The sequence below is a fragment of the Triturus cristatus genome, chromosome 3_2 (assembly GCF_964204655.1).
Source record: "Triturus cristatus chromosome 3_2, aTriCri1.1, whole genome shotgun sequence".
NCBI lineage: Eukaryota > Metazoa > Chordata > Amphibia > Caudata > Salamandridae > Triturus > Triturus cristatus.
This window is the reverse complement of record NC_140584.1, coordinates 528,224,780-528,245,283: the sequence shown is the minus strand read 5'-3', so window position 1 is coordinate 528,245,283 and position 20,504 is coordinate 528,224,780. Positions and strand designations below refer to the sequence as shown.

Below are 20,504 nucleotides of genomic sequence, written 5' to 3'. Positions count from 1 at the left end.
GCACATGTTTGCTCCTGATAAGTGCTTGTACTCTATCCTAAAGTGTTTTTATAGCAAAACTGAGAAGCACAGGTACTCTCCTTTTGAAATTACTCAGTACCGGACCATTTATAGCACTGCTAAAGCCACAACAAATCACTAGTTTAAGTGAGCGCATGTGTGCATTGTTAATTTAAATAAATGTGGGAAAATACTAGCTGTAGCGTCGTTTTTTACTTACGGCAAAAATAAATGTGGATAAATACAGAAAAAATGCCCAAAAAATAAATATGGATAAATACAGACGGAAATGGCAAAAGAATAAATACCATAAAACCGGGAGCCCTAATTATAACATATTCTTGAAATGACACTAGTCACATTTCAATGGTGTTTGCGCTTTTGAGTGCACACAGGGTGTTATAGATATCCTTAGATTTTGTTACTATGCACTATGAACATTAGGCAGCAGGATATTTTTGATGTGTTCTGTTTATGAATATGTCACAATTAGCAATGGATCTCCAGCCAATAGAACATGTTAATAAGCACTTAAGACTAGTAATTATAGTGGAACCTGGAGGTGTATATTCACATGCTGAGAAACTATTAGGAATGAATATCTAGCATTTATCTTGCCTCTAAGAATCTTGGGTCCTTACTATTCCAGCCCTGACATCAGAATCAGAATCTTGCTAAATTTGAAAAGTTCCTAATTCATTAGAACCCTCAAACTGCAGATGTGCTCCTCAAAATCACCACTTGGAGGCAGTGGCAGCCGATGCATATAATTAGTGGTGAGGTGGGGTAGAGGGGGTACGGGGTGCAGTGGGAGTGTGGGGGCATGGAGGGAGCACACAGGGTTTAATAATAAAAAATAATAAAAATAAAGGACTTACCTGGTGCTGCTGGCCACCTCGCACTCCTCTGCTTCCAGTTCCTGGAATCACCGACTCCCCGTCCAATTCCAGCACTGCTCTCAACCAGCAGTGTGGGGTTTGGTCTGAGTGGGCACAGGGATTCTGTGCTGTTTCTCCAACCCGGCTGTGCAATGTCAATTTGACCGGCCTAAGACGGCCGGCCAAATTGACATGCCCACTTAAAAGTGCACATACCACTCTTTCTCCCCCCTCCCATGGCCCATCCCCACCCCTCCCTGCACACGCTGTCTCAGCCAGCAGCTGAAAATAAAACTATAATAAAATATTTTTTTATTTTTCAGCTGCTGGCTCTAAGCCAGTGGGGTGACGCTCTCCCGCCATTGCGAAGGAGCCGCCGCTGCTTGGAGGATTCATGGTGGCTACCCTTAATGATCGCACCACCCTAAGCTCTAAGTGAATAGCCCCTTTTGGCCCAGTTTTAATAGCCCTCGTAGATGGGAGCTAATGAATCGTTTTTGGAATGCCTAGATTCACCAGGTCGAGTTGCCGTGTGTAAACTGAAGCCAAGAGGCTTACATCAATAGATAGCTGCGTTTAGCTTACTGCTTGTACTGCTGTGATCATGCTCCTCAACTATCAGTGACATTTAGCCTGCATCTGATTCCAAATCACCAGAATGGAATTTTACTAATTTGCTAATTAGTTTTAAGAGCTGTACTTTAATAATTTGCATATTTGAATGTCTGAAATGGTTAAACTTCCTTAATATTAGTTTGATGAAATGACTAAATAACTGTTTTAGTATTAATCCTGCTACGCAATCTGATCCAATCCTCTAGTTATGGTTCTTTCACCCTCTACCCATTCCCTTTTAGCCTAGTTTTTCTCTTTATTTCTGCTGCCATTCTGGAATTTTTAGATGCTTCGAGCTAGCGGCAGTGCTTCAATTGAGCTGGTGGTTTCCGCTGCTCAGGACCGGCACTTAATCATCAACACTAGGGCTTTTCTTGAGCACCAGTTAGGGACACATTCATTTATGGTAGGCACGAAAGTGCTGATCCCCCTCCCCCAGTGACTTGAGACCCTCATGGGTGAGTAGTGCGCTTTAAAAACCCTGACTGATTGATTGATTGACGGGAGATGAAGTGATTTGCCCAGAATCACAGGATTTTGTGCCGAGGTCCAACTTGGTTCCCCATGACCGAAGTTGGCAGCTCTGGACATTATGCCACATCCTCTCCCCACTTGCACGGTAAGTAGTTGGTTCTGTTTTAGGCGGTGCTAACAGGAGAAATGGACTGGTGCAAGGTGCCTCCTGACTAGAGCTCTGGCACTTATTTTTAACAAATTAACCACTGGTTAGCAGTCTCATTTCTGTTGTTTAGACTGACTCAGAATTACTTAAATGGGGCTGCTGCACATACGTGCTGGTGGCATGCAGAAGGCATACATAACACAAACCCGTCCCTGACCATTTTTGCCCTGCCACATCAAGTGGCCAGTTATGCTATCCATTCAGACACCACAATTTTCCTTTCACTCTTTCCCAATAGAACATGAATCAGTACAGATAACCTACTCCGATCAAGTCTTTTAATCTCGATTTCCTTGCATACTCTCTCAAGCACAACAAAGCAACGAAATTAGAAGATCAGTTATGCAATGTTGGTACAGCTGCTACCTACTGCCATGCTATTACTGATATTTTCAAAGAACTCAACCTAGATATGTTATGTATGTTATGTATGACAGAAACCTGGCTATCCAATCATTGTAATTGTACAATTGATGAATCAGTCTCAAACAGTAGCAACATCTACAGGTCCGCCTGCCTAAATGAACACTTTTGAGTTCTTACTACTCATCTCACCTATTTCTGCAGTATCTTTTAAAGTTGTCGTCGTCTGTGATGATTTTTATTTGTTATGTAAGGTAAACAATGGCAGCCAACATTTTATCTTGATATACCACATTCCCAATATGACGACCTCTAAATTAACCAAACTGGTTGTAGGTATTGATTCTAACACAATAAAAATAAAGCATATCACACCACTGAGCTGTTAAAGCTCTGGCTAGAATAGTCTGCAGTGGCTTCCCTGCAATTTAAACTATGACTAATGAAATTCCACCCTACAAATACAACTAGATATCTCCTAGATCGAATGTTATCAACTGATGACACCATAGAAGTTGGAAACTCAATAAAGTTTAGTTGAAGGTCACTTTGATATAGCAGTCACAATTCTAGTGATTGGACTATTAAAAACATCTGAAGGTAGCAATTCTAAACCACAAGAGAAATGGAATAGGTGCCTGTTGTATCTTGATGTGGTGTCTTAGCAACATGCTCTGCATTCTTCCCATGGCAAACAGGATGATAGAGTTCTGGAGCTGGACCAGGGAGACGAGAGCTGGCAGTTGCTGAGAGAGGACGTGTCTAGGGGTTGTTCCTGTGAACTTAGAAATAAAGTTCTTCCCACAAATAACCTGTCTGCGCTTCTTAAAAGTGACGATGAGGATGAGATGTGTTTTCTCTTGAAGGCAGACTGAGTAAATGCTGCAAATTATCAACCCCTAGACGAGTAACAATTGACTGAATTGTTGGACAATGCGTTTCCCTGCTACTGCGTTGTTGAAGACGTCCTGCTGATGAGAATATCAACAGAGGAGACTGGAATTGCCATGCTATAATGAAAAGTCTACTGAAGTCCTATCAGTGCCAGTGTTGTGAATCTCGGGTAAGAGAAATTAAAACTTAGCGATGTCTCTGTTATTTGCGCTGTGAGTTTGTGGACTGCATTGGTGGACCGGATCATTTTTTACTGGTACTACTGTGAGGACCAAGCAGAGACACGTTGAGGAAAGGAAGCTGCGTAAACCCAGTGCTGTTTAAGGGTGACTGAGCGATATATGTGCACGTTGAGGAAAGGAATCTGTGTAAACCAAGCGCTGTTTGAGGGTGACTGAGCGCTATATGAGCACCATTCACATTGCTATTGAGTGGGATTAATGGTAGTACGACAAGGAGGAAAACAAGTGAGTAGCAGTGAAATCACAGAAGTGTGAGAAGGTGAGTGTGCAAGAACACTGGACTTCTCAACTTTAAAATAAGCGTCTGGTCGCATGGCCTGTGTTACCGCTGGCGGGCCAAATCCCTTCGAGTTGGCCGTTGAGACAGAGAAGTTTGCTGCCAGCGCATCCACCAAATTGTTATTATTTAAGTTGGCTTACCCGATACTGCTCGTGACTGTCTTTGCCCGCTTCCATTTCTGCTTGTTGCGCGTCATTTGGAATTCCACAACGGGACTCCTGAACTCTACTCTTCCACTCACGTCAGAAGCACGCAATGCAGTGTGGGAACTGCAACGCGTTGTGACGTGCAACGTATAAGATGCTTGCCGAGTAATAGCGTGTGGTTGCTATGACAACCAATACAAACGCTGCAACGCGATCGTAGGAGTAAAATCGGTACGCAAATGGATTAAAGACCACAGTGTCAGCGGGCAAAAATTGAATGAACTGTTTTGTGCAAATTAAGGAGACTGAATCCATCGACTGCAAGTGAAGAGTGTTACAGACAACTATCCAACTATGAAAACCGTAGAGACTATTATCACTAAGTAGACTACGGTGACTACTTTAACTTTGTTAGCTTGTTTTTTTATTTAATCTTGTTTTTCTTTCAAATATCTTATCCAGTGACTATTTCTACCATTAACGTCATATTTTCACTGTTTCACAGAACGCTTAGTGTGTATATAACATTGCCTTGTGATATATTGTTCATATTAATTTTACAGATAGGAAGTACTATCAATATGGACATATCATTCATTGTAGTTCCACCCAAGTTTTTACCAAAGCCCTGGGGAACCCGCTTTACCATGGGAGGATTGGATACAATCCTTTGAAACCTATTTAGAGGCAATTGGTGGGGAGGATTTTATAGCTTCCCGCAAGGTGTCAATACTCAAGCACAATTTAGGAATAGAAGGCAGAAAGGTGTTAAAGACTTAACCTAAAAATACCAATAAGAAACAAGTTGTTATTGGGGAGAAAGCAAGCGACAGTGAAAGTAAAGAGGAGGGTGAGGTGGTAGAGTTACATTACGATGAGATAGTTTCCACTGATGAGTATGTTGAAGTAATAAAGGCATTAGAATAAAACTACGGCAAAAAGATTAGCGTAGTAGTAGAAAGGCACACATTTTTCTCTCGATCTCAACTACCAGGGGAGTCTGTAGAGTAATATATTTCTGTTTTGAGAACACTTGCGGCTACCTGTAGATTCAGAGACCTTCACGAGGAGATCATAAGGGATCAATTTATAAACAGAACGAGTAATATTAAAATTCAAGAGAGATTTCTAGATATGAAAGATCCCTCGCTACAAAAAACAATAAAAGTGGCAAGGTGAGTCGAGACTACTTCAAAGTATGTCTAAGAGTTAAGCTCAAAGAAACCTGCCACAACCAAGGTGTGTGCTTTAGAGAAGAATCCCTCTAAAAAGAAGGAAAGCAATAGTAAAACCACTTCTATATCTAAAAACAACAAGGTATGTTACAGATGTGGCGGCACGAGACATACTGCGGATTCCGACAAATGCTTTGCAGTCAAAGAGAAATGCTACAAATGCAAAAAGATTGGTCACTTAGCACGTATGTGCAAGGCCGGATCCTTATCCACCCCAAATGGAAGCACCCCGTGAATACCATTAGAGAAAATTCTGAGGATCACAATTCTGATAATGAAGGAGAAGCTAAAGTAATGGTTATTTGTGGCAATGTTATAAATGATGTGTCTGAGGGTTACAACCCCCCCAAATGTGACTTAGGCATTAATGGCACTAAAACAACTGTGTGGGCTGATTCTTGCTCCCCTATACCATTATAGATACGAACACATGGGAGAGAGTAGGAAGTCACCAGTTGAGTTTGCCAGATGTTGAACCAGTAGGGTACTGTGGTGTTAAACTTCCATTGTTAGGTTTTTTCAAATGCACCTTGTTCCACAAAGGAAAGGTAGCTACCAGCAAGGTATATGTGGTGGAAAAGGGAAGAGCATTGCTGGGATGGTGTGAGCAAAAAATGTTGGGCATCACTTTGGATCTTAACCACCCACAACAAGCATTGACCACTGAAGATGCTGAGATGACTAAATGGGGCACCAAATTTCCTAAATTATTTGGAGAAAAATTGGGTTGCTTAGAAAAATGTGAACACCGCATTGAACTTAAACCCAATAATGTTCCCTGTGTACACAAAGCAAGGAGTGTACCTTTCACTCTTAGAGAAAAGTTGAAATTAGAATTACAAAGGTTATGTGAGGCACAAGTTATTGAGCCCATTGAGTCATCTGAATGGCTTAGTCCAGCTGTTTCGGCACAAAAACTGGATGGCAATTTACGCAAGTGTATTGACTTGAGAGACCTCAATCGTAATATTCTGGTTGACCGATATCCATTACCCCACATCAATGAAATGGTGTCTTCTGTAAATAATGCCACATATTTTTCACTGATCGACCTTTCTAATGCATATCATCAGATCAAACTGCATTCCACATAAAGACATCTCACTTCCTTCATCACACCGTAAGGAGCCTTCCAGTTCATCAGAATGTCATTCGGCTTGGCGTCCGCTTCAGCGGTTTTTCAAAGAGTAATGCGTAAAATATTGGTGGGCTTACCCAAGGTGTTGGTATTCCAGGATGATGTGTTAGTGTGGGGGTCTAATCGTGTTGAACATGACTCCCTACTAACCAAAACATTGGACAGATTACAAAATGCAGGTTTAACAGTGGGAGTTAAGAAATGCAATTTTGGTGTGAAGCAAATTGATTATTTAGGGCACACCTTATCGAAGGGAGGGGTCAAACCAAAAAAGAAATTATTGAATGCAATTGCAAATGCTCCGTCTCCTCATGACAAGGAACAATTGCGTTCGTTTCTGGGTCTTGCAGAATTTTATCCCAAATTTGTTCAGCATTTTGCCGACAAAGTTCTCACACTCAGAACATTAATGAAAAAGGGTGTCAAGTTTGATTGGATGAATGAAGTTCAAAAAGCTTTTAATTCCATCAAGGGAGAAATTGTTAAGGCTGTTGCACTGAAACCATTTAACCCTTTACATCATAGTATAATTGTAGTTGATGCCAGTGTTTATGGCGTTAGGAGCAGTGCTGATGCAAAAACATTTAGGGCACGAAACTGTAGTAGCATTCGCATCACGTACTCTTAAGGGTGTGGAGGCTACATACTCGGTCATTGAAAAAGAAGCCCTTGCATGCTGGTGGGGAGTGAATTACTTCAAGACTTATATCTGGGGGACACGTTTTGAAATTAGATCTGACCATAAACCGCTTATAGAGTTGTTTACCACTAAAGGAGCTGCAAAAGCAACCCCCTGGATTGCTAAATGGCTGTACAGGCTCCAAGGGTATGACTTTTCTTTACAATATGTGCCAGGTATTCGCAATGTCAACGCCGATTGTCTATCCTCTCTACCATTGGAAGGTGATGATGATGACGTTGACTCCAATGACGATTGTGTGGTAGCAAGTGTAGTTGAGTTGTGTGAAGGTGCTATATCTAGTGACGAATGGAAAGAAGCTGTAACAAATGATACCACTTTCAAGGAACTAATAATTGAATTGTCTAATCCATCTGGCCCCACTTTCACCCTCAAGAAAAAATTTGGAGAGTTTTGGACAGTATGCACAGAACTTTGTTGTGGATGGTGTATTACGCAGAAGTGGAAGATTAGTGGTTCCAGCAAGTTTACAAACTAAACTACTATAATTATTACATGAAGGACATAGTGGTATGTCTGGAATGAAGAGAAAGGCCAAAGAAACATTTTGGTGGCCAGGGATGGACAAGAACACAGAGGAGCATGTACGTGAATGTATGGAATGCATGTGCAGTGACAAGACCCATCGGGTCGAGGAATCACCAATCTCACCCACTAATTTTCCTAGTAGACCATGGGAAAAGGTGGCCATGGACATTTGTGGTCCATTTTCGGCCAAGGAAATTATCAACAAATATGCATTAGTGCTAATTGACTACCATTCTAAATGGCCGGAAGTGACATTCACTGGAGACATTAAAGCTTGCAAAGTCATTGAATTGTGTGACCAAATCTTTCGTAGACAGGGATGCCCAGAGATATTAAGTCACGGACGATGGACCCCAGTTTATAGCTAATGAATTTAAAACATATCTTATCAAGATGGGTATTACACACCACACTACTGCTATTTACAACCCCAGGGAAAACGGTCTCATGGAGAGATTCAACAGGGTTTTGAAAGAATGTGTACAATTGTCTGAAGAGTGTGGTGGAGATTGTAAAGAGGTGATGAAGGAAATGTTGTGGAGTTACCGTATCACACCCCATTCAGTCACTAAGGAGTCCCCATTTAAACTTCTCAAGGGTAGGCAACCAGGTACGAAGGTTGCTCCTGAGTGGATGTTCAAGGATTTCTCAAAACCTGTATGCAATAAGAGTCTAGAGAGTAGAGTTAAAAAACATCAGGACAAGTATGTGCATAGGCACAATGACAGATTAAAAAGGCGCAAACACATTTTTGCTGTTGGAGATTGGGTAAGGACATACAGTGTGGGATTACAAAAAAGAGGTCTGTCAAAATGGTCTGTACCCAAATGTATAGCCAAAGTTAGTGGTAACAGTGTTTGGCTGAGTGTTGGCAAGGTGTGGAACATTTGTAGTATATCTTTGTGCAACGCTTTGGAAGTTAATGCCTGGTTGGAAAAAGAAGGTGACAATCATATGGTGAAAAGGTGCGATGATGTAAACAACGACAAACGTGTCAGGAAGATTCCTAAATGGCACAATTACTATGTTACTTATTGACATACCATATCCATTCCATATTACATAGGGACGTTGAATTTATTGATGTTATTTTATTTCTATTTTTATGTGACTTATTGACATACTATATGTATTCCATATTACAAAGTGACGTTGAATTTATTGATGTTATTTTATCTCTATTTTCCTTTCCTTTTTTTATTTAGTTTTCTTTATTGCTGTAACTTATATATTACTTTTGTTTTCACTGTTGTTATTAAGTAAGGAAGATGTGTTGTATCTTGATATGGTGTCTTAGCAACATGCTCTGCATTTTTCCCATGGTAACCAGGATGCTAGAGTTCTGGAGCTGGACCAGAGAGAGGAGAGCTGGCAGTTGCAGAGAGAGGACGTGTCTAGGGGTTGTTCATGTGAACTTAGAAATAAATTTCTTCCGACAAATAACCTGTCTGCGCTTCTTTAAAGTGCCCACCTGAAATTATCCCTCCTCAGGTGTCACAAGCAATTAATCTTAGTGTTAACTACACATTAGGGATGGACAGTTGCAGCCGACGCATATAAACAGGGGTGGGGCAGGTGGAGGGGGTGTGGAGGGGAAGGCGCGAGGGAAATGGGGTTCCGGGGGGGCAAGGGGTGTAATAATAAAAAAATTAAATATAAAAACTTACCTGATGCTGCTTCGCGCCTCGGAGCTCCTTTGCTTCCTGGACCCAGCAGCCCCTGGGATAGCATTAGAGACGCCCTGTGCAATCCCAGCGCTGCTCTCATGAAGCAGGATTGGCAGTCTGTGTTGTTTCTTCAACCGAGTTGTGTAATACAGCTGGGTTGGAGAAACCTTACAGCGCATGTCTGTTTGGCTGGCCTAAGACAGCCGGCGAAACAGACATGCAGTTATCTGTGCACATCACTCCGTCCCCTCCCGTGGCTCGGACCCACCCATCCCCACACACTCTGGCTCAGGTACCCTGCTGGGTACAGATCCTGCTTCCTTGGTAGCCCACTTGAATGACTGTTTAGTAAAGTCTTTTCACCGCATCATGCCAGTAAATATATACCAAAGTAAACCTATCTATGCAGAATCATCGATTCATCCCTAAACTGGGTAAAACAAATTACAAACCCAGCAATGGGAGAGAAAATGGGACAACAACTATGACCCTCATTAACCAAAGAGCTTTTTATAATTATAAATGGTCTACAGTTTCCACAAACATTACAAATCTCCATCGTCCTCTTGAAAAAATTGCACAATGAGCACATCACATTTTTTACAGTAAACTTTTGAAGACTCATACTGAGCTCGAAAGTGATGATATTGGAAGACCTAATATTTGAATTCGGGAGAACACTATCTCAAAACCTATATTTCCATCTGGGTCCCAAGGCGATGTATGCCCTGCAAAATGGATGAAAGTAGTGGTTGCTCTATTACCTAACAAGTATGTTACGATAAATTAAACTCTCTCTTGTTAGGTAAGAAAGTAATGATCACTCTCTTATTCAACAAGTTTGTTACATAAATGAAGCTGTCTCCTCTCTTCCACAGTGCTCCAAATATGATATGGAACAAGGCCATTGTTAAAACTCTTTTACTAAAGAACCCTAAACCTTGAGGACAGTAAAATTATAGAGCCATTAAGCAATTTACTAGTGCAATATGTGCTCATTCAGTTACAGCATGGAGTCTGCCCCATAGGGGGATGGTATTATTCATTGTCTCAGACCTTTTTGACCTCTGTAGACTTGTGGATCAGGAGGTGCCAAGATGCTTGTCCTTCATGATTTGTCTGCTGTAGTTGACACCATTGATCATTACACTCTTGTCTCCAGACTCATGGATATTGGGGTCTCTGTGCTAGCCCAGAGATGGCTAATATCTTTTCAGAAATATTGTTTACAAACTGTGGAACACCCTTCCAGTCTGAACTGAAATCTACTGTGCTGTCTCTCAGGAGCCTATATTGTCCCTTCCCTGTTTAATCGATGTTCGCCCACTAGGTAAAATACTCCATCAGGCGAGGAAACAATTCTAAATGTATGCAAATGACACTTAGCTGATTATTGAATTGACCAATAAACACGAACTGACAGGTTCGACTAGGAGCCCTCTGGTGGACTGACTTTCAAATGCTTGCTGGTGAATGGCCAACAACATTTTGAATTGAAATCCAACCAAAACTAAACTCCTTCCAACCTATGCATTAATTTAGTGACAAAATCCTTTGACTGGCTTTCTTTCATGGATCCCTTACCAATCCTAGTGATGTCAGTTCACTACCTTGGTATTCTCTTCAATGTTGATCTATCCATGAAAACCCAGGCAGCTAATGTCTCTTAGACCTATATCTGGCTGTTGAAGACCTTAAGAACTTTACTTCTTTTCATTGACAAATCCCACATTCCCACTTTGACTACACTTCTACAAACAAGATCCGAATATGGGAACTCAATTTACTTAGCCACCCCAGAAATGATATTCCACCAGTTTTAACTGGCACAAAAGCTTTATTTAAAGTTTCAGGTTGGACAGAAAAGACTGAAGAATAAGACAGCATAAATAAATAAATCATGGTACTTTAAGCAAATGTACAATAAACAAGGTGTCTATATATCAGTGGTTAGAAAAAACATTACAAATGCACATTTTCTCATCATATCTTCCCATTTAGCGTTGGGAAACTCTCGTTCATTCAGAGTGGTCTTCCATGGGCTGTGCTACTTCCATCAATCTCACAAGTTCTGGAGGTCCAGGTATCTTTATATCTCTATTAACAAACGTTTACTCACAAAGCTTCAGATTTTTGATGGTTGACTGTAAACCCAGATATTAATCAAAAGCAATACAGTTCCTGTACTAGGGTAGGGAGGGAGGTGGAAGGTCTAGTTAAGAAGCTGAGAATGCCGGCAAATGAAAGAGCCATTTTCACATGTCCTGTTCTAGTTGCAATGCCTGTAATATCCAGGTTTGTCATTATTGTTTGGTACAGTGATTCTAAAAGGAACAGTTGATGGACGGAATGCTGAAATAATCAAACATTCACCCCAGTTACAGATCTGGGTTAAATCCATAGTTTTTTTTAGCACCACGCCATTCTAGTTTAGACCCAGTCATATGCAAATCAGTCTTGACCCTGTTCCCCACGGGAATTGTCCAGCCCGAACTGCCAGGCCAGGTCTTCCCTGGACCAGAAACAAGCATCCTGGGACTGGTTTTGGGCTGACACCCCTCATCAGCCAGGCTAGCTTGAATCTGGTGGCGTAGTGAGCACAGGACCCACGTCTGGGCATACCCTTTCCACTTAGGGCAACAAGTGCAAAAAGAGCAGATGATGGATGGAATGCTGAATTACTCAAACATTCACCCCCAGTCACAGATCTGGGTTAAATCCATATTTTTATTTGCATGCCACGCCATTCCAGGTTAGACACAGCCATATGCAAATCAGTTTTGACCCTTTTCCCTATGGGAACTGTCCAGCCGAACTGCCAGGCCAGGTCTTCCCTGGACCAGAAACCAGCATCCTGGGACTGGTTTTGGCGAAACACACCTCAGCAGCCAGGCTGGCTTGAATCTGGTGGCATTGCGAGCACGGGACCCACGTCTGGGCATACTCTTTCCACTCAGGGCGACAAATGCAAAAAAAACAGATGTTGGATGGAATGCTGAATTAATAAAACATTCACCCCCAGTCACAGATCTGAGTTTGGGTCTATGTCTTCTTGCTCTCTTTCCATTTGAAAAAGGGAACTCAACTACTGATTGGAGGAGGCCAAATTGTATTTATCTTTGTACCTAAATAACAGTCTGACTAGAAAACCCTATCTGTTCGGGATCTTCAGGATCCTCAAGAGGTCTGTCACCACTTTCAGAGTCTTCCTCCTTACAAGCGTAAGAACTGAGACATCCTGAAAGAACATTAGAGTGGTTTCTCAGACCACCATTGGGCCTGTTGATCTAGCAGCCATCAAAATGTATTCCTTTTGCTTGACCTAATACTCTGTGAGCATGATCAAGTTCCATCAGCTGATCCTCTGAGCTCTTGATGATGGATCGAAACAGGTCCCATACGTATTGTTGTAGGTCTTGGTCAGTTACTGTATCCTGTATGCCTCTAATTCTTCTGTTGATCAGGTGGGGCTGGTTTCCCCCATCTTCTACTTCGTCGGTCAGTCACTGATATTGTTTATCTAACTCTTCAACTCTTATATCCATCTTGTCTCTTGGATGTACTTCCTCCACCACGGTCACTTCATGCTGATTTTCTCTTGTTTTAATTTTCTGGATGGTGTGGTCTTATTTAAATAGATATTTGACAAAATCCTGTTGCAATAACCCATTTCCTTCTTAAATGTTTCCATCATTGAGTGAAAATCCCTGTCGTCGCTGGTACCCCCCATTTCTCTCTCATGGTCACCCCTTGTTGAAAGATTTTCCTGGGTGGTGGCTCCTACCTGATCAGGGGTATTTATTGCTTCTGAATGGAGTCTCTCTGTGATGAGGAGGTATTATTCGATTGTGTATTTGGATTCTTTGCATGGATTGTTGCCATTGGGCTCGGTGCAAACTTTTCTTATGCAGTAGTGGTGATATGTATTTGTGAAACCAGTTTTATCTGATACAGTCATTGGGTTGTAAATGGTGTGGATGTTTCATGGGCAGGACTAATATGCATAATCTTTTTGGTTGATCCCATCTTTGAGGTGTTCAAATAGAAGTCTTGACATAGTGTGTGATTTGATTTCTGTGCCTGGCAGTGTACCCCTATTCTTTTAATCCTGAATTTGCTGTACCTTCTCCCTCTATAAGTGCCTGAGTTCTCATTCCGTTCTCTACAGAAAGCCCTCCACACTACCACTTACTGGGGGCACGGTCCACCCCGCAATCAGATTTCCTCATGTGACTCTTAAAGAAAGATTCCCCTCCAATTACATCTGATAGGGCCCAGCCACCCCATCTTGTTGCGCCATCCACCAGGAGGCTGCTCTGCTTCCCCTATAGAACAGACTGAACTGGCCTGCTAGACTTCCAGCTTACCGCCAATTCCTGCACAGCGAAATTGAGAGCAGGAATGGCACCTGTCCAGTCCCCCTTCGCGGGCACAGATGCCTCTCAATGTACACCACTCATCTGCCTCACCACCATCAAAATCCAGTGCTATCTGCCCACGCTGGTCTTCATGTGAGCTCAGTGATATTTTCCTCTGTACGATGGCCATTTGTTGGCACTGTCTCTGGGTATAAGGAGGATGGGGCAGGCTGACTTTTCTTAGCTTCTAGGCTTTTAGATACAGCCGGGATTATATTTTCAGACCCTTGTCCTCTTTTTGCAAGCCCATATTCACAATGGCATTGGGTTGTGGAAGGCCGCCTGGCTTGCAGAGCTCAGCAAGGACATATCTAAATGGGTCATTGCCGTAGCCAGGTGCTCACAGTTGAGTAATATTCAATGCAGTGATCATAGTTCATAGGGAAATTTATCATTACCCTCCAGATTTCTTAGTGAAATATAGTCCTGGTATATTCTAAGCCAAAGTATGCTCATCACATCAATTCTTACTACGAACACACTTGCATGTTCAGTGACATTTGTGGTTGCTGCAGCATAGCTATGAAACGCTCTACTCATGCCTCCCCTCAGATTCTGTACTTTCAGGAAATTGATGAAATCCTTTTTAATTACCTCACATTAGATGTGTCATTCCAAGTGTGCCCCAATACAGGCACAGGTCTATGAAACGTTGGCGTACGCATGCTTTATAAGTACTCCGCTTACACCAAAAAGATGTTGTTATTAAGTGTAATGTTCACAAATATTTTACAGTTATTGCTGGTCACTTTTTGTGAACCTTTGTATAAGTGACACACACAAAAGTCCTTCTAAAATAATACCAATGCACCCATAACTCATCATGAACATTAACTTTAATCTAAAGAGGTTATTACAATATATTGGAAGAGTGCAGCCTGCTGAGGACAATTCAATCCCATGCAAATTATCCCTACTGTACTTTTCTTCAGATGGTAGGGAGTGAATACATATGGTTTCCAACTAGATAAGCCTCTAGATATTTCACATGAGCTCCTCTTCATAGGAACAGGGCCCTGACATCCAATAGGCAATTGCTCATACAATTTCTATTATGTGTATGTGAACATAACTGTGAACATTACATCATCACTGTATAGATGTCTTGTTATGTTATCTGGTGTCATTAATGTCTAGTGTGTAACGTCTTGTTTGCTTCTGGTTTGTTGTGCCCTTGCTTGGTTAAAGTGGTGTATTATGTTTGGTATTGTGCTTTGTGCATTCAATTAATCTGTTATGTAATTTAAGTATGTATGAGATATGAAAAATGTTGAGAAAGCACAATCTGGGCTGGGTGTCTATCATTTACCGTGGTTGTGATAAATGTGTGATGTACTATAACTCCTGACTTTTATTTCTCATCCAATGTGCCTCACTCAGAGAGTTAACATTACTATGGTAAGGCACATTTTCTGTTTCGGAGTGAGTAACTTGAGTGCAGATTGCTAGAGTCCCTGAGCTTTCCCTCTTTTAGAGATCTCAGTGGTCTCTGAAATTACCTGCTCTGAAGAACCTGGGCTGTAGCGTTGTTTGATTTTAAAAAAGTGCTTTTAAAATGAATCATTTGGCTCAATTTTGTAAGCAATTTATTTTTAAAAAATGTATGGCGCTTGATCACTCGCCCCATAACTCATCTAGAGATGGTTGAGACCAACTCGCTGCATTCACTGGCTTTTTCCAGTGCTACGTTTAGCTGCCCTTCATGCCTGGTCTATACTTAACCACTGCTTGGTATGAATCAGAGTGCAATGCCAATTTATGACACTGCCATACTGCTATCCTTACATCTGCCTTTACAGATTAGAGAATAATGACTAAGCCTCACAGATTCATGTGCACAGAGTAGACACATTCAATTACTGCCCCTTCTAGTTTTCATGAGAATAGAGTGGCCACATCTACCATGTAACTGGATTCAAAATGTGGTTGAAATGTCCGACAAAATATATTCCAACCAGTATCTAATTTTGTGAACCAACCTAAGTACTAATAAAATAAGGATGTGCACTGGCAGCAACATTACCTGCCTAAAGATTATTTATCCGGGAGGTCACAAATTGTGGCTCAATCCAATTAGCTTCAAAGACCTGGTGCCCTGCAAGAGGCAGCGAACCATTACTCCTGTGTTTTCATTTAAAAAACAAAACCTTTTTTTTAAAGCAGCCCGATTCCCTTTAACGGAATCAAGGTTGCTTTAAAAAAAAAAAAATACTTCCATATTTACTGGCTAACTCTCCCACCACAATTTGCAAAGGGGCACCTCTTTAACGCCCTTCTACTTTGAAAATCAGTTATTACCCCCCAAGTTGGAAATCAGTCACTTGTCAATGGTTCACAACTAGAATGCAGTAACAAATCACTGATACCTATTGTGCAGAAATGCAATTTGGAAGGGATATCTTAAATATATACCTTCCAAATCACCATTTGGTATCCATTTCAAAGTCTATTATAGGAGTGGAAAAGCTTTATTGACTCCATAAATGGGTTTAATACGTAGTAAAAAAAACTACAACTTTTTAGCGGTCACAAACCCACTGGTTTTGTGAATTTGAGGGTTAGTGATCTCTAAAATGTTTAATATCTCTGTTCACAGTATATAAACAGCATATATTTTATGAACGTCCATTGGCAAATGTTTCACAGCTCTCAAATTACCCACTTTAATGTGTGAGTCGCTGACCCAGTCCAGGATTTGTCTTTGCATTCTGCTGCATGTAGTCCCGTTTATTGCACCAGAAATTCATAGATACCTTATCAAAATACAAAGAAAAATCCTAGACTAGATTGCCTGATCACGCATGAAACTGGGTTATTGAGCTGTTTTTATTGTAGGTATATCAAACTCTTACATCTTGTTAAATCGCCAGTAGAACGATTTAAACAAAGCCACATAGCTCTGTACAGATGCAAGGGACTCCTTGAATCAATTATAAGCCGCCATGTTTGTTTTTCCACGATCCGATGAATATATGGCTGTGTCAAGCCAAGACACTTTCTACCGAGGACATCAAGATGGAAGATGAAGATTCCCTCACACTGTGAACATGCTGCATTGATGAACTTGCGCCTCAGGGTATCAATCTTTGAGTGTGGCAGCTTTATCAGACAGTTTGTTCAGCTGCTTCAGAATGTATGTTTCCCTCTGGTGCACACATAAATAGTGGAAATGAGCGATACCTCTGTTGTCATCTTTCTGCCAGTGAACAATTTTGTGACAATAAAAATTATTAAGGTCAAGTTAACCTTTCTCGGTTGATTTACAGCAGTGTTCAAAACTAAATACATCTCTTAACATGGCAGCTTTTCCAGCCACTGTTTTATATTGTGTGGTTCGAACCGAATAATACCAGCAAAAACACTTGATTAGAACATGGTCAAGGACAAATCGTAGTACAATTTAGTGTCTCACAATGCATATCAATTTATTATTGAAAATGTATAGAACACTGAAAATCTGTTTTGCTTTCAGATTATAGATGAAGAGGAAACACAATTCTTGAGTAACTGCCCTGTTGCCGTCACTGAGAGTACACCGAGGCGGCGAACACGGATTCAAGTGTTCTGGACGGCTCCCGCCACGGGGAGCGGTTGTGTTATTCTGAAGTAAGTTTGTTTGAATGTCACTTCTGTGCATAACTTATCAGCTTCTATTTTTTACAGCTATTTGAATTTAGATATTATGAGCAGACATAAATGGCATATTAAACCTTGCAATTCAGAATAAAGTATATGGGATGTTTAGCAATTATTGCATATTAGTCTAACAATATAGCAATGCAAATAAAAGATAACACATGTGGCGTAGATTTGAAGTGGCATGCTTTTTATTTAACAAACTTGTTTGTACCTTACTATATTTCTTTCCCTTTGGCAACACTTTAACCATGCATATGAAGAGTTGTGCCCCACAATAAAATAGCAAATGGAATGGCTATGTTTCAGACATCATCCATGTGTTTTCATGTTCGTAAATGACATATGGATAAGGTAAAAATATCTGAGATTTGAAAAACAGGGACCAGCCTTTCTTGTACATTTGAAAAACGGGAACTTGGTAAACGCTTGGTGTTTTAATAGACAGTGTTGCAATTAGTAGTTGCGTTTTTAGAAACCCGCCTTAGTGGATGATTGCTTGGTATTTCCGCGCTCGTGGAACAATCAACTGTAAACTCCGAATCAAAAGGCACCAGATGCACAAGTGGCGGCGAACATGTAAGCATTCCACGCCTTTGGTAGGTCAGACAAAACTGTAGCAGCTTTTTAAAGGTAATAACATTTGCGCTGCGATTAAAACCCTTTTGATTTCTAAATTTCCTGTACCCAATATATCATTTTTGTCACCATGAAACAACGTTGTAAATTTCTTATATTTTGTAACATGTTGTCCCATCAAGAACACAAGATTATCCAGGAAGTCATGCTTGCATTTGTTGCTGCAATTGCAGTAAACTTTTTATTGGTCTGACAAAGTTATTTCAAGGTGCGTTTTAAATTTTTATTTTTGAATAGGGATACTTACACAAAAGAGGAATAGCAAAGATCGATTCATAAGTTCAGAATAACATAGAAACAGACTTCTAGCTGATATTTACTTCATATATTGGGCAATCGTAGGGCCAAATCTTGCCCTATCACTTACCCTGCAAAGAAACCAATAGGTAACAGAAACGTTTCCAAATGCCACGATATCCGGCATGGAGCATTACCTCAGCAACTTATCTTCTAACACAATTTTATCACATAATTCAATAAATGATGAAGTCTGCAATATTAATTTATTTCCATACCTATGCAAAATGTAGTGCGGCATGGGCTTGCAATGATTGTTCTCTCGAAGTAAGAATAGCTCAGCTCTTATGACCAGATACAGCTAGACATGAAAGGTGATGATGCATTAATTGCCATATGGTGAGAGGATGCACCATTAATAATCCTAGAAAAATAGTGTTCAATCTATAGATGTATGTATCTATGTATCTGTGATGCTGTGTGTTTATTTGTAGAGTCCGAACATAACTAGAGAGCAATGTGTGCTGAACAAGAGGAGAATTACTGAGTTATGATTCCGGTTTGATTATAATGAATCAGGACTTTCATGGCTGATGAATTACATTGGGTGGGGATTTAGTGTTAAAACAACAATTGATGGACAGAATGCAATGTCATACATTCACCCCAGTACATTCCAGTTTGGACCAAGCCATATGCAAATCAGTCTTGACCCTGCACCCAATGGGAACAGTCCAGCCCGAACTGCCAGGCCAGGTCCTCCCTGGACTGGAAACAAGCATCCTAGGACCAGTTTCGGGCTTTCAGCCCTCATCAGCCAGGACAGCTTGACTCCAGTAGCATGGAGAGCACAGGACTCAAGGTATCCTGGCTGAAGAGGGGTGAAATCCCGAAACCGGTCCTAGGATGCTTGTTTTCGGTCCAGGGAGGACCTGGCTTGGCAGTTCGGGTTGGACTGTTCCCATGAGGCACAGGGTCAAGACTGATTTGCATATGGCCAGGTCTAAACTGGGGTGGCATGGTGAACAAAAGAATGATGGATTTAGCCCAGATCTCTTGACTGGGGGTGAATGTATTGATTTGTTCTGCATTCCGTCTATCAATTGTGTGTCTTTTGCTTTCTCGCCCTAAGTGCGCCAGGCATGCCCAGACGTGGGTCCTGGGCTCACTGTGCCACTGGACTCAAGCTATCCTGGCTGAAGAGGGGTGAAACCCCGAAACTGGTCCTAAGATGCTTGTTTCCGGTCCAGGGAGGACCTGGCTTGGCAGTTCAGGCTGGACTGTTCCCATGAGGCACAGGGTCAAGACTGATTTGCATATGGCCAGGTCTAAACTGGGGTGGCATGGTGAGCAAAAGAATGATGGATTTAACCCAGATCTCTTGACTGGGGGTGAATGTTTTGATTTGTTCTGCATTCCGTCCATCAATTGTGTGTCTTGTGCTTTCTCATCCTAAGTGCGCCAGGCATGCCCAGACGTGGGTCCGAGGCTTACTGTGCCACTGGAATCAAGCTATCCGGGCTGAAGAGAGGTGAAACCCCGAAACCAGTCCTAGGATGCTTGTTTCCGGTCCAGGGAGGACCTGGCATGGCAGTTCGGGCTGGACTGTTCCCACGAAGCACAGGGTCAAGACTGATTTGCATATGGCCAGGTCTAAACTGGGGTGGTATTGTGAGCAAAGGAATGATGGATTTAACCCAGATCTCTTGACTGGGGGTGAATGTTTTGATTTTTTCTGCATTCTGTCCATCAATTGTGTGTATTTAGGGGATTTAGTGTTCTCTGAATGACTGGGGCTTCAACTCCTTTCTGAATTGAGTAAGGGTTGGGACAGTACTAATGTTATTGAGGACATTGTTTGGATCCCGTAGCATACACGAAGAAGGCCTTGTCTTCATGTATTCTCATTGCGGGCGCAGAGGGGCACCAGTTGGATTGATACTCTTCAACTTCTTTAGGCCTTCAATGAGAGGCACTGCTCCATGTATGATGCCCTTCAGAGGAGCTGTAATAGTATAAGGGAGACTGCAGTGCAGGGTATCGTCTCAGTCCAGTTCTTATTTTTAGTATACTTTCCTGAAAGTAATTTCTGTGATGCAAGGTTTCACTTTCTTCAGAAGAGAGAGTTAGTACCATTGAATTTTGACTTTCTTGGCAATATGTTTCTCTTTGAAATAGAGGGTGTCAATGGTGACATCAAGTGATT

General features: G+C 41.5%; 1 protein-coding gene across 2 annotated transcripts in view; it reads left to right on the top strand.

Annotated features, from left to right (window-relative positions):
- Positions 1 to 20,504, top strand: part of SPON1 (spondin 1) — a 1,174,735-nt gene that overhangs the window by 294,351 nt on the left and 859,880 nt on the right. For both annotated transcript variants that reach the window (XM_085648231.1, XM_085648230.1), the window contains exon 3: positions 17,259 to 17,392. In XM_085648231.1, coding sequence (XP_085504357.1) covers positions 17,259 to 17,392 — 134 coding nt within the window. The remainder of the gene's footprint in view (positions 1 to 17,258; positions 17,393 to 20,504) is intronic.